Source organism: Panthera onca, chromosome C1, assembly GCF_046562875.1.
Source record: "Panthera onca isolate mPanOnc1 chromosome C1, mPanOnc1 haplotype 2, whole genome shotgun sequence".
NCBI lineage: Eukaryota > Metazoa > Chordata > Mammalia > Carnivora > Felidae > Panthera > Panthera onca.
Genome location: NC_138346.1, coordinates 1,272,740 through 1,286,739, shown reverse-complemented (window position 1 = coordinate 1,286,739; position 14,000 = coordinate 1,272,740). Strand labels below are relative to the sequence as shown.

The window sequence follows — 14,000 nt, the reverse complement described above, 5'->3', positions numbered from 1 at the left end:
GGGACAGAAGCGAGGCCGGCCATCAGGGGGTAGCCTGTGGCCTTGGGGGTGGCCTCAAGGGGCCAGGGCAGGAAGACGGGAAAAGTGGAGCACGGGCAGGTCCGCCAGGCTGGCCCGCCCCAGGGAGGTCCACCAGGAGCCACCCAGGTCTGCTCCGGACCAGCCAGCCACCTACCCCGTGGCCGGGACCTGACTCTCTCCCCAGACCCACCCCCTCACTCCCCCCCCCCCAACATACAGCAGCCAGGGATGTTTGCAAAACAGTCCTGGGGCTTTCTCCAACGTGCGGTCCTGTGCACAGCCCACACATGTCACCCCCAGGCCAGCCTGGTCTCCTGCCCCCAGGCCCTGGCCCTGGCCACTCCTCCACACCAGTGGGCTGTGTGTGCCCCCACCCTCACCCTGCAGGATGCTGAAGCACGGGCTCACGGGCCCTTCCCCTCAGTACCCGCCTCGATGGAAGCAGGGCAGGGGCCAGGGCCCCCCGTCTGTATGTGCCCAGGGCCAGGGTCCCCCGGTCTGCAGGACCCTCCAGGCAGACACGTCCACCAGGGTTGTAGCACCCACCGTCTTGGACAGTCCTGCCTACAAGGGCTCTTTGGACAGCCTAGTTTCCTTCCGACTTAGGGCCCACGGAGCAGGCTCAGCTCCTCCCACACCAGCCCCTGTCTGCTGGTGAGTCCTCCCTAAAGCCTCCCTCAGCTCCTCCCCCGCCACCTTGGCCAGCCACCCTCATTTAGTCACCCTCACTTGTCCTCCCTGCCCTGGGGTCCAGGTACCAGCAAGGAGACACCGAGCTGAGGCCTATCCTCCTGAGTGTGTGGACCCCAGGCCTAGTCCCGAAACTGCAGGGGAGAAAGAGACACCTGTCTCCAGGCCCTAGCCATACCTGACCGCAGGATGCTGGGCTCCGTGACTTTCTTGCCATTGACATATGTGTCTGCCCCCTCACAGGGTTCCAAGGTCACCACGGCTACATGACAGAGATGGGGAGGGCAGAGAGTGAGGGACTGTCATCCTGAGTGGCCATGTCCTCTGTCCGCATGCAGGGCTCGGCTCAACTGGCTACCCAGGTGTGGCCCGCATCAGGCCTCTCTCATCCCTGCTAGCTGCAAAGCCCGATGGCCGCCAGACAATACATCGTGGGGGCCCTGGAGAAGCCAGAGGAGGGCTGCACCCCATACAACAGATGAGGGTGATGCCCGATGGGGAGGTGCCTTTGTCCCAGAGAACCAGATGGGCACGGACGGGAAACAGTGGCTAGTGTGTCCCCAGGGGTCCCAGGGGTCCCAGAGCCCCCTAGAGCTTTGTGCCCATCCCAAAGAGGAGGGCAGGCTTTGGAGACAGAATTCTGTCCCCAACGCTGCTCAAGGCCATCGCCCTGAGGTGACTGGCAGGCAGGCTGGGGACACGGACAGATGGCCGCGCGCACAGCCAACAGGAGAGTGCGGTGTGAAAATAGTCCTCCAGCCCGGATGGAGGTTCATTCCTCACGGCTCCCCATTCTCCTGCCCACGGAGACCCCCAGACCACTCGCGGCATGGGGAGGGAGCTCCCGCGTCCACAGCCAAGCCCTCAGAACACCGTTGTAATGGAAGGGCTTTGCCGGGATGGACTAAGGAGCGAGGGCTGACCCACAGCCCCGCTCAGGCCTGACGGTCAGTGGCGCCAGGGCAGAGGTGGGGACTGAAGGGCAGAGGTACCTTCGCTGCCGCCCCGGGAGTCGCTCCGGAAGACACAGTGCTCCTCCTTGATGAAGTGCCCACTCAGGACAATGTCCTGCCGCCTCTCCGCATCCTCCCGGCCCACCCTGGGGAGGGGCGGGGGGCCGTCAGCACTGGCAGGACCCAGCGCACCCATGCCGCCACCCGCTGGCCTGCCCGCGCATCCCCACAGGGATGCCCCAAGCGCCGCCCCGCCTGGGAGAGCCACGTAGCTCAGGGTGGCCTTCGGCACTGTCTCCAGCAGCCGGCACGGGGGACAGCAATGCTGCAGCACATACCCAGGCTTGGCGGCCTCTCTGCCAGGGAGCCTGCCCTGCCCTGACGACCCCCACCTGGTGATCCCGTCCTTGATGTAGTACAGGAGGCACTCGGACATCAGCGGGTCCTCGTTCAGGTTGACGAGATGTGGTGTCTGGGGGGAAAGGAGGGTCACGTCTCCTGGGGAGGCGCCAGGGCCCAGCACTGACGCACACCTGACCTGTCTCTCCTCAGGTGCCGGACCGCCACCAGCCTAGGCCTGGCCTCCTGGGGACGCGGTGTCCTCCCGGCCTGGCTCCCGTGAGGAGCCCAGGGAGCTCAGAACCAGGCAGTAGGCGCTTAGGGGAGCTGGGAACCTGGGGGTTCTGAGGGCTGTGGCGGGCCCTCGGATGTGCAGGGTGCGGGCCGGGTCCTGCAGGGCCCATGGCACCAGGCTCTGTGTCTGTGGCTTCACCCTACAAGGGGGCTACAGGCCCTCAATCCAGCTGAAGTGCCCAGGAGCTGAGGTCCCAGTGGATCTGAGAGTCCAGAAGGATTAGGACACTGGCCAGGGAGGGATCTGGCCTGGGGGCTTGGAGCACAGCTTGTAAAGGAAGTCCCTGCTGAGCCACCCAGCTCGGACCCGCTCTCCTGTCCACGGGCCTACCAAAGGTGACCAGCGCCCGCCAGCTGCCCTGCCCTCAGCAGCCTGCCTCCCTCCCAGGGCACTGGGGCCCTAGACATGCTTCCTGAGCTCAGGAACGCCACCCCTGACTGTGTCCCAGGCCAGGGTCCTGCAACATGGTGGAGGCTGGGACAGCTTCCTCGGTTTCCCGCTTGGCACCTTGGAACAAACCGCCTCCACTTTAAGCTATAAATCCCACGATGCACCACCAACGCTCCTGTGCGGGGCTGTGAAGTCCTGGTCATCAGACACTGGGGACAGCGGTCCCCAACCGCCCCCTCTCCCAAGCAAGGGGAACGGTGCTCGCCCTGCAGGGCTGAGTAGGGGGGTGCAGCTGGGACGGGCACTTCCCCAGAGTCCCAGGAATGCTGCCCTTCTCAGAAGGAGGCGTCCTGGGTGGTCCCTAGGGCCATCCTCCCACTCCTGGGCAGTGCCCAGATCCGGGGCCACCAACCAAAGCCACCAGGGTGCCAAGGTAATCCCTCTGCCACCAACCAAAGGCCTCCAGGGTGCCAAGTGTCCCAAGAGCACCTGCTCCCACAGCCCCGGGGTACACCCCACCCTCCGGGAAGGGGCAAGTTTCCCCAGGAAAACTCAAGGCGTCTCCAGAAGGCACATGAAGCAGGGTGTGACCTGCTTCTCAGCCTGCCCCGAGTCCTTGCAAGCACTGCCCACCCCCGCCTCTGAGCCTCAGCACTGCTGCCCCCCCCAGCCTGGAGCACATGAAGGCGGAAGAAGCCCGAGGAGCCTGTCCCTGTCCCCAAGGAGCGGACACCTGGCCGATGCACGCATCACACCAGCATCCACACATCTCTTCCCACAGGGTCCCCGACGGCACCGTGGGGGCTCCATGTGTGTCTGCCTTTGGGCATTGGTGGCACAGAGCATCCGCCGTCCCAGACAGAGCCAGGGTGAGGGGCCAGCCACACGAAGATGCTCCCAGGAAGGCGGGCAGGACCTTCCTCACTAACAAAGTATCGAGGGCAGGGCCCAGAGAGTCCGGAGCTGTGGTCAGAACACACGGCCACCACCTCCTTGGAGGCTCCCCGGCTTAGAACATAGCTCCTGAGGGCTCGAGGCTCTGGCATTCTTTGGGGTGGGTGGGGGGCCTGGTCCTAGAATTATCAGAGACAACTTCTCCCCAAACGCTCATGCTGTGCCCCACCTGAGCTACTGAGGAGGACAGTGCTCTGGAGGCCCCCCTAGTGACGGGGCCAGGTCCTGTGAGCGAGCTGGGCCCGGGCGGGAGAAGACTTGAGTGCCAGCTGGGATAGCCAGACCTGACTTTGGCTGAGCTCCAAGAGGGTGTCTCCCACACTGGGGAGGTGTGGCTGTGGGCGAGCGTGGCCCCCGGTGCCTGGACCTGTCCCCTCTCCTCCCAGAGGAGCTGACACCTCACAAAGGGCTGTGGGCCGCCCGGCCCTGTCCCAGTCAGGGCTGCACCCCAGAGCTAGAAAGAGCACCTACCTTTTTTGGAGAAAACACACCCAATGTGCCGCCGTCCTCCCTCATGGCCACGCCCATCTCGGCCAGCAGTGCTTCCCTGTGGGGACAGCGTCTGGGTCAGCTCGAGCCTCGAGGCCGCAGGACCTGCCTGGCCCCCAACCGACCAGTCGGCCGTGGGCTCTGGCCACACGGCCCAAAGGCGGAGCCCGGGTGGCGTCCCATCCGGTCAGAGAGTTGAGGTGTCCAGTTGGAGGGACTGGTCTCCTGATCAGGGATCAGGTCAGTGGGGCCATTGGTGACGGGGCAAGAGTCACCGGGTGAGAGGGCATGGCCACCGCCAGGAGCGGGGGCCCGGGCTGCAGCGCTGGAGTCCTCGGTTTCCCCGCCACCCACCTCTCCATCCGGATGGCTTCCGTCCGCCGCAGCTTCTCCTCCCAGGTCTCGTTGAGCTCGGCTATGATCTTCTCCGTCTCCTGGGCAGCGGAAAAGAGCAGTGAGGTGAGGGATCTGTGCCAGGAGCGGAGGCCAGGCGGAAGGGCACCAAGACCCCAATCCCCAGTCTGGTCAGGCGGCACAATGCCTGAAAGGTCAGGGTGAAGGGCTGAGGAGCTAACGTGTCCAAGGACACAAGTCTCTCCCGCAGACACAGCCAGACAGTAGAGGAAACGGCAAAATAAACCTGGAGGGAGAGAAACGCACACATACGAGGACACTGAGAGACACATGGGGACCCTGTGAGACACGCAGGACACTGAGAGACAAGCAGGGATGCTGAGAGACACGTGGGGACACTGAGAGATATGCGGGGACCCTGAGAGATACCTGGGACATGGGGAAGCACACAGGGACCCTGAGAGACACATGGGGACCCTGGGAGACACATGGGGACCCTGAGAGACACATGGGGACCCTGGGAGACACGTGGGGACCCTGGGAGACTCGTGGGGACACTGAGAGACACATGGGGACCCTGGGAGACACGTGGGGACACTGGGAGACATGTGGGGACACTGAGAGATATGTGGGACCCTGGGAGACACGTGGGGACACCGAGAGATACCTGGGACACGGGAGACACACGGGGACCCTGGGAGACACGTGGGGACACTGAGAGACACATGGGGACCCTGGGAGACACGTGGGGACACTGAGAGACACATGGGGACCCTGGGAGACACGTGGGGACACTGAGAGACACAGGGGGACCCTGGGAGACAGGCGGGGGCACTGGGAGACACACGGGGACTCTGGGAGACACACGGGGATACTGGGAGACACATGAGGACACTCAGAGACATGTGGGACCCTGGGAGACACGTGGGGACACTGAGAGACACATGGGGACCCTGGGAGACACGTGGGGACACTGAGAGACACATGGGGACACTGGGAGACACGTGGGGACCCTGGGAGACACGTGAGGACCCTGGGAGACACGTGGGGACACTGGGAGACACGTGGGGACACTGAGAGACACGTGGGGACCTGGGAGACACGTGGGGACACTGAGAGACACGTGGGGACCCTGGGAGACACGTGGGGACACTGAGAGACACAGGGGGACCCTGGGAGACACGCGGGGGCACTGGGAGACACACGGGGATACTGGGAGACACATGGGGACACTCAGAGACATGTGGGACCCTGGGAGACAGGTGGGGACACTCAGAGACATGCAGGGACACTGAGAGACACATGCGGACACCGAGAAACTGATTCCGAGGCACAGGTGACTCTCAGCCGCTGCCGGGACAGGGGACGAGCACTTCCGACATCCGCACCAGCTCCCGGTTACCTTCCCAGCTGCCCCCCCGGTGGGCAGCCTGCCCCACCCGTGCCCCACGCCAGCCACGGTCCAGCCTCTGTGCTTCTGTCTCCGAGGCCTGGACCCCCCAGCCCCAACAGCCCGGCACCCCAGTCATCCGCTGACGGAACGCCAATAAACAAAAAGGCAGCCTGCCCGCCGCTGGGCCGCTGCGGGCCAGGGGAACACTCCGAGCAGGTGTGAGCACAGAACCCCCAGGACCCGTGCCTGCCCTGCTCAGCAGGCGGGGACCCCTCGGTGCTGGGCGCCGGTGGGGGCACCGGGGGTGGGGCCCAGACCCTGCACCCATCCGTGCGGCCGCTCCGCCTCCAAGCTGGCCCACCCCGTGCCGTTAGCACGGCTGGGCCAGCGGGAGAGGTCCCGGGCCCGCCCCCGTGCCCCCCCCCCCCCCCCGGGGGTGGCGTCCCCGCCGGCCGAGCCCTCACCTTCAGCCTTTCGATGGCCTCCTCGCTGCCTGGGGCGAACAGCATGCGCTCGTGCAGGCTGGACACGGAGGCGGCGCGGCTGGACAGGGCCGAGAGCGAGGACGAGGGGCTCATGCCCACCAGGGTGTTGGTCACTGTGGAGAGATTGTCAGGGGCTGGACTCAACTCCGCCCCGCCACGGTTACGGTTATTGTTCTCAAGGTCGGACACGTCTATGGGAGGAAGGGAAGGAGAGGGCGGGCAGACAGACGGGAGGGAGAGAAAAGAGAGACCAAGTTGGGAAAAAGCAAGAGGCAGGTGAAGAGAGGCAGGAAACAGACGCGGCCGGCGGGTGCAGCCTGGGGCCCAGCGCCGCACAAGCACATGCAAGGCTGCCCACCACCGCCCCGTCAGGGCGCAGCCCCCCGAGCCCGCCCACCACCCCGGCACCCGCTCGAGCGCCTCTACCCTCCGCACCTGCCCGGCCCCGAGGCCCGTCTGCTTTCCCTGAGCCTGCTCCCAGGCCGCCCGGCAGCCTCTGTCCGGGAGCGGCCTCCCCGCACCCCCCACCCCATCTACCACCCTGTGCTGTCGCTGCCCTGCGGCTTTCCTACGCCCGGGGCCCCGACACCCGTCCTCATCCTCTCTGCCGTGGGCGCCCACCCCTGGCACCCGTCACCCGCCTGGTCGGCCATGCACCCCCCAGCTGCGGGGACTGCGCTGTGCTAACTGTCCAGCCCCACCGGGCACAGGAATCTGCCCCGAGAACACCCTGGAGGAGAGGTGAACTGGGAACCCCCTAGGGAGCACGTTACTCCTGCACCCCGAAGAGCCTGCTCTGGGACCAGGGTCTCCTGGCACTGGGGTGCCCAGAGAGCCCGAGGCCTGGGATTTGAGCTAGGCCACCCCTGGTATGGGAGATGCCCAGAGCCCTCCTGGCAGAAGCAGACACACAGCAGAGCAGCGGCAAACATAGGACAGCACGGGGCGCTGGGGCAACCGAGGGCACCCTGCGGCCCCTGGGTCGGGGAGGCACCAAACCACATGTCCATGCCGCAGGGAGCCAGGCCCAAGGCCAGAAGGGCACACGGGCGCTTCCAGGGGAAGGTGTGTGCGGTGTGGTCTGGGGGAGGCCGGAGCTGGGAGCCAGGGGACAGGCCCCGGGCCTCGGCGGGCCCTCCAGCTCTCCCGGCCCTCCGGTGCTAGCTAACATTCCGAGCTTGCCAGGCCTCTGGCACTGCAGGGCGCTCAGACAGGCCGAGTTCAGTCACTTCCGGCCTGGCAGGGCCTCGACTGCACCAGGCCTCCCTGTGGCCTCAGTTTCCCACACAGACATGGGACTGAACCCGGAACACAGGCTCACAAGGCAGCATGGCCTGCATCCACCTAGAGGGTGTCTGCGAACAAGACGGCTGTTGTCCCCAGCCCCTGAAAGAGGGGAAGGCAGAGGAGGGCTGGGCGGGCCCCTCCCCGCCATGCTGCCCTACACCCCACCGTGCTGCCCTACGCCCCGCCGAGCAGGGACAGAAGCGGGGATGCGGAGAGCAGTGAGGGGGATACACACATTTGGGTCCTCCGGGCACAGTGTTGGCTATGGGGAGGGGAGGCGTGGGGGAGGAGGAGAGACAGAGAAACAGAAGAACAGGTTTGTCTCCAGAGGGTCTGAGGCACGCCGGTCGCAGGCCGGGCATCCGACAGGGTGGCAGGGGTCTTCGGGGGACGCACGGAGACCGCTGCAACCCCCCGCGCCCACGGCATGCCCATGTGGCTTCCGGGAAAAACGTCCATGGCCTGCCTGGGCCAGCTCCAAACCCAAACCATGCAGTCCACCCGGGTCGAGGACAGAAACCCCAGCCTCCCGCCAGGGGGGGGCCTCGCACGGGGACTCAGAGCAGGGCTAGGATTCCGGTGGCAAGGCCACAAAGGCCGCCTGACCGGTCCCGGCCGGGCCGCAGCCAGCGAGCGGGTGGCCGTCCCAAGGAGGGAGGCCACTCTGGCCCGGCTGTCCTGCCCAGGACAGGCGGGCACAGACACTCACTGTCGGTGATGTCCCCGAGGCCCTGGGCGTACAGCAGGTCCCGCAGCCGGGTCACCTCGTCCTTCAGCTCACGGATCAGCTTGTTGTTGGGGTCCTCGTTGATGACGGCGTTACAGCGTATCTGTTTGGCCCGGTCGGCGTACCTGGACGGCCAAGGGAACTGTGGGCTGTGCCCGTGCCGGGCAGGCCCGAGGGCACCCGGAGCCCTGCCCGGGGCAGAGCCGCGGTGGGGAGGGCCTCAGTAGCGGGGACCCAGGGGCTGCGACACAGGGCAGGGGCTCATGCCGCTTGGAGTCAGTGGGGCCACTGGCCAGAGACCCACAGGGGGCATCACCTAACCCTGCCCCCTTTCGGGGGAACTGAGTCCCCAGGAGGAGCAGGGACAGGGTGGTATCTTCTCCCCGTGGCGGGGCCTTCGCGTCGGTGCCTGTGGTCCCGGGGACGCGCAAGCAAGTCCAATTGCCGGGGTTGGGGGGGACGGGGCCCACCTCCCTGGAGAACACACCTCAGCGTGCTCAGAGTCTCGTCGTAGTTGATGTCTGCAGGGCTCAGGGCCGCCACCATCGCCGTCCTGGAGTTCCCGCCTGCGGGAAGAAGGCCAGGTCGCGGGGGTCCTCCCCCCACCCTCCTGCCCCTCCCCGCCTGCATGTACACCTGGGGAGGCCAAGGCTCAGAGAGGTAAACTGCGTCACGGGCCAACTGTGGGAACGGGGGGTCTGACTTCATCACCGCAGCGGGTACCTCGGTCATTTTTCTCCTGCAGAGTGCTTTGCTCGAATTTGGGTTTATTTCACAACCACCAGTCTTCCCTCCCCACACTGAAGAGAGGAGCATTTCCTCTCACGGTCAGGATAATTTCTTGAGAGAGTCAACGTTCATTTCAATTCAACTCCAGGTGCAATGATTTCTTTCACTTCTATCTTCCTCATTTGGAATATTTTTCTCGGTATTTAAGGTCAGATTCCCAGCCCGGGGCAGCGCGGAGCCCGGCATCAGGTAACACACTGCGCGAGGAAATGGATGTTCGACTTCAGTTCAGACGCCGAAGGATCACTCGCAGGCCCCGAGCGGAGCGGGGGCTGGGCCGTCGGCGCGGTCAGGTCAGCGGCCCGGGCAGCCCTTGGGACGGCTGCCTGTCCGTGCTCAGGGTTGGGACCGATGGCCTCTCCTTTGTGACCTCAGGGACGTGTGTCCCGGGAGTCATGTGCCCAGGGTGTGGCCCCCACACAAACTGTGAGGCGACAGCCTAAAGGGCTCGGGCTCCTGGCTGGGCTGTGGGGGGCTCCCCCTCTCCCGACCCTGGGGCCGGCCCCCGCCCTGTGGCAAAGGCCTCCTTCCTGGCCTCGGGTGAAGAAACGTATTCCCGGCACATACCATCCGCTCTCGGTGGGGTTCACCTGCCTCCCGGAGCGCCCAGGTGGCGCCCATCGCTAGTCTCAGCTGAGGAACAGCCAGACTGCTTCCGGGGTGCAGGGTCAGCCAGCCGGGGCCCCCACACCACAGCCGTGGAGCTGAGGAAGGCTGTAGATCCCAGCTGCCTACGTTCATCGGGTCAGCCCGTGACTCAGTGTACCTTCCTGGGTGTCGGCCTCCCGAGCCGTAAACATAGCCAGGGAGGACCCCCACGGTTGTTTTCGGGTGCGAAGGGATGGGGACTGGGAACGTTTCAGTCTCCATCTCCCTGTCTGTCTCTCGGTGGCTCAGAACTCAAGGAGAAGGCGTGACGTGTGGCACCTGCCAAAAGCCCGGCAAGCAAGCAGGGCTCCCCAGAATCGCGGAGTCCCCGCGAGGGCGGGGGGTGGGGAGACGTGGTCCGGGTGTCACAGGCCTAAAGCGGGAGCAGCGGCACAGGCGTGTGTCCTGTGGCCCCGCGGGCCATGCTGCGTCCCCGCACTCGCTTTCCTCAGCCCTTCGCTGGCCACCAGCCTGGGCCCTCCGGAAGGATCCCCCAGGTCTGCCTCAACCTCAGCCCAGAAAGGGTGAGGGGCCTCCCGGTGGTTGGACGCCCCTCCCCAGGAGGGAGGGCAGGACGGCGGCCCAGGGTGGGAGTCAGAACCCGGGGGATAGGCGACCCCGAGAGTCCTCACCTAGGTTTTCCCGGAGCAGCCAGGTCAGCACGGAATCTCTGTAGGGAATGAAATCGGTCTTCTTCTTTTTCTTGTTCTGTGGGGGAGGAACATTCGAGGTGAAGCCTGAGCCCGCCAGAAGGGAAGGGAGCTGGAAGGGCAAAGCACGGGGTCTGTGGGTGGGTCCCCCAAACCGAAGGCTGGTGTGGAAGGCGGGGCCTCTCCCCACCGGAACCCCAGGGTGCTGCCCCCGGGCGCCTGCGCTCAGGGCTGGGAGCAGACTTGCTGGCACATCCCTCGGGTTCCTCCCTCGTCTGTCCCGTCGCGCGTCTGGGCCACGCAGCCCGACACGGCCGCGTGTCCCGCCTCTGCTCCGTCAGAAGGGCCGGTCTGAGCCCACCGCCCCCTCCTCGGGCCCCACCGTCAGTCCCGCTGACTAAACAGCAAAGGCCCCGCTGCTTTACGTGACAACGCGGGCCTCCGCCCACGCCCGTCGCTCACGTGTCTCCCTCACTGAACTCACCTTCCCTCCCCTGCCCTGCAGTCCAGGGCACAGGCCCCTCCTTCGGTAGCCGCTCCTGCCCCCGCCCCCCGGCCCCAGGACGAAGCGTCCTCCACACCCTCGCCTGCTCCCGTGCCTCGTTCTTCCTCCATTACGGCAGATAGAGGACATTCGGAACCCGGACTCCGGCCACGCGACGGCCGCTGGGCACCGCGCCCCGTGGACGCTGCTTACGGACTGACCGAGGGAGACCGCTGACCGCTCCCCGGGGACGCCGCTGATGGGACGAGGGAGTCCACTGACCGAGGGCACCCAGTCACTTCCCACCGTCTCCTCGTTCATGCACACAGTTGCTTGAAAGTATTTGTTGAGCCCCTGCAGAGGCCACCGGACACGGCCCTGTCCCCCAGAGCCCTCCCGGGAGACGCGCACAGGCGCCACCACGAGGGCTGTGCCTTTTCTCTAGACACAGGCTCCTCCGTCGCTGTTCTTCAGGCTGATTTCCAAGAGGCGCTCCCCTAGATCTCAGAGGGCTCCTGGCGCGCCGGGGCGGCTCGGTCGGTTAAGCGTCCGACTTCGGCCCGGGTCGCCATCTCACGGCTCCTGAGTTCGAGCCCCGCGTCGGGCTCCGTGCCGACAGCTCGGAGCCTGGAGCTGCTCCGGACTCTGTGTCTCCCTCTCTCTCTGCGCCTCCCCTGCTCAAGCTCTGTGTCTCTTTCCCTCAAAACTAAATAAGCACGAAAAAATCGTTTTTAGCTGTGGAAGCCCTTGAGGCGCGCGATCGGAGCCTGCAGAAAGGCCGCGCTGGCTTCGCTGAGGGCGGGTCTGAGGGCCCATCTCACGGCAGCTCGTCGGCACCCGGGGCCTTTCGTTCTCCTTCGAAACGCGACGGACGAAGACTGCGTTTCTACCTCGTTTTTCGGTTATTTAATTCCCGAGGCCGAATCCCCGGCCACATGCGTCACGTTCCTCGTCTCCACGGTAGACGCCCTCCGGTCGCACGGGCCCTTCGGCGAGGACCCCCGGAGCCGCCTTCGATTCCGCCGCTCCCTCACCGCGGCCCCCGATCGCTCCCGCTCCCGCACCTCCCAGAGCCACCCCTGCTCCCCCTCCTCCTCCGCCTTCCCAGCCCCCGTCATCTCATCTCGCGCCTGGGTCTCCGCAAGGCCGACCTCCGTCCTCCCGGCTGCCGCGCCAGACCCCCCCGGCCCCGGTCTACCCTTGGCGCAGCGGCCTGAGGAGCGCGGGCCGGATCCAATGGGACCTCGCGAGCCCCGCTCGAAACCCGTCCGCTCTCCCCGTTGAGCCGCAGTCGACCGGTGCCCGACGCGGGCTCCCGGGCCTCGCGTCAGACCCCCGGCCTTCGCCGGCTTCCTGGCCTCACGGCGGTGTGTCCCCGCGCGCCCTGCTCCAGGCCCCGGCCCTCAGAGACTTGCTCGCACAGTTCCTGCCCGACTTCCTCCCGCAGCCGCCGGGAGGCCTCGCGGATGAGCTCACGGCCCCTCGCCCCTCCCTCCCACGGCGCCCCGCGCGCGTCCGCGCCACTCGTCGCGCGGCTCGTGACGCGGCTCCTCGTGTCGGTCCTTCCGTCGTTCCCAGGCCCGAGCCCCGAGCCCCGCGGACTTGCGCGCGTAGCTCGGCACCATCCCTCACGCAGTCTTGGCCGCTCTCCGTGCGCCTCCCCAGACAGCTTCCCACAGCTGCCCCCGCACCCCGCCACCCCTCGCACAGCCCTGTCGCGGAGAGTTCCCCCCACGGTCCCGAGGCCGCTCCTCACGAGCTTCGTCACACTGCCTCACGTGGTGCCGCCACGTCCGCATCCGGCTCCTCACGCGGTTCCTCTCGGTCCTTCACACGGTTCCCCACGCTTCCCCACAGCCTCCCACACGGCTCCCCGGAGCGCCTCGCGCCTCGGGCCGTCGCCCGCCCGCAGTCGCGCGGTCGCTCACGTTGTCCACACGGCCCCCGCCCGGCTCCTCACGGTTCTTTCGCGGCGTCTCACGCGTCGCTCCCCGCTCGATACGCTTCCTCACGCGGGTTCCCCGGACAACTCCCCACACGGATCCCCGGAGGCTGCCCACGCGGTGCCTCTCGCAGACCGCCGTCCCTCAGCAGCCCTCCACGCAGCCCCTCAGAGATCCCTCACGCCACCCCCACGCTGTTTCACACCGAGTCCCGCAGCGGCTCACGCGGTCCACGTACCGTTTCTCACAATTCTCCACATGTGTTCGCAGGCGGTTCCCACAGATTTCCCGACACGGCATGTCCGACCCCCAGCACGATTCCTCCCGCGGTTCCTCGCGGTTCCTCCCGCGGTTCCTCACGGTTCCTCCCGCGGTTCCTCACACGGTTCCTCCTGCAGTTCCTCCCGCGGTTCCTCGCGGTTCCTCCCACGGTTCCTCTCGTGGTTCCTCACACGGTTCCTCCTACGGTTCCTCACACGGTTCCTCACGCAGTTCCTCATATGGTTCCTCCTGCGGTTCCTCACACGGTTCCTCGTGCAGTTCCTCACAGTTCCTCCCACGGTTCCTCCCGCGGTTCCTCCCGCGGTTCCTCATGGTTCTTCCCGCAGTTCCTCCCACGGTTCCTCACGGTTCCTCCTGCGGTTCCTCACACGTTTCCTCACGTTTCCTCACGGGGTTCCTCACACGGTTCCTCACACAGTTCCTCACACGGTTCCTCCCGCGGTTCTTCACACGGTTCTTCCCGCGGTTCCTCACGTGGTTCCTCACGGTTCCTCATGGTTCCTCCCACAGTTCCTCACGGTTCCTCCTGCAGTTCTTCACACGTTTCCTCACGGGGTTCCTCCCACGGTTCCTCACGCGGTTCCTCACGCGGTTCCTCACACAGTTCCTCTCGTGGTTCCTCCCGCAGTTCCTCACGCGGTTCCTCCCGCGGTTCCTCACACGGTTCCTCACAGTTCCTCCCGCGGTTCTTCACACGGTTCTTCCCGCGGTTCCTCACACAGTTCCTCCCACGGTTCTTCACATGGTTCCTCACGGTTCCTCACGGTTCCTCCTGCAGTTCCTCACATGTTTCCTCACGTTTCCTCACGGGGTTCCTCACACGGTTC

At 66.1% G+C, this 14,000-nt stretch overlaps 1 protein-coding gene across 25 annotated transcripts in view; it reads right to left on the bottom strand.

The window, feature by feature from the left end:
- Window positions 1-14,000, bottom strand: part of KIF1A (kinesin family member 1A) — a 96,882-nt gene that overhangs the window by 41,296 nt on the left and 41,586 nt on the right. For 11 of the 25 annotated variants that reach the window (XM_078450637.2, XM_078450636.2, XM_078450638.2 and 8 more), the window contains exons 11-20: window positions 10,447-10,522; window positions 8,865-8,943; window positions 8,360-8,502; window positions 7,886-7,912; window positions 6,343-6,554; window positions 4,486-4,565; window positions 4,114-4,189; window positions 2,057-2,136; window positions 1,704-1,810; window positions 890-973 (exon numbers count right to left, since the gene is read on the bottom strand). In XM_078450637.2, coding sequence (XP_078306763.1) covers window positions 890-973; window positions 1,704-1,810; window positions 2,057-2,136; window positions 4,114-4,189; window positions 4,486-4,565; window positions 6,343-6,554; window positions 7,886-7,912; window positions 8,360-8,502; window positions 8,865-8,943; window positions 10,447-10,522 — 964 coding nt within the window. The remainder of the gene's footprint in view (window positions 1-889; window positions 974-1,703; window positions 1,811-2,056; window positions 2,137-4,113; window positions 4,190-4,485; window positions 4,566-6,342; window positions 6,555-7,885; window positions 7,913-8,359; window positions 8,503-8,864; window positions 8,944-10,446; window positions 10,523-14,000) is intronic. The other 14 variants (XM_078450642.2, XM_078450644.2, XM_078450645.2 and 11 more) reach the window with 2 other exon arrangements.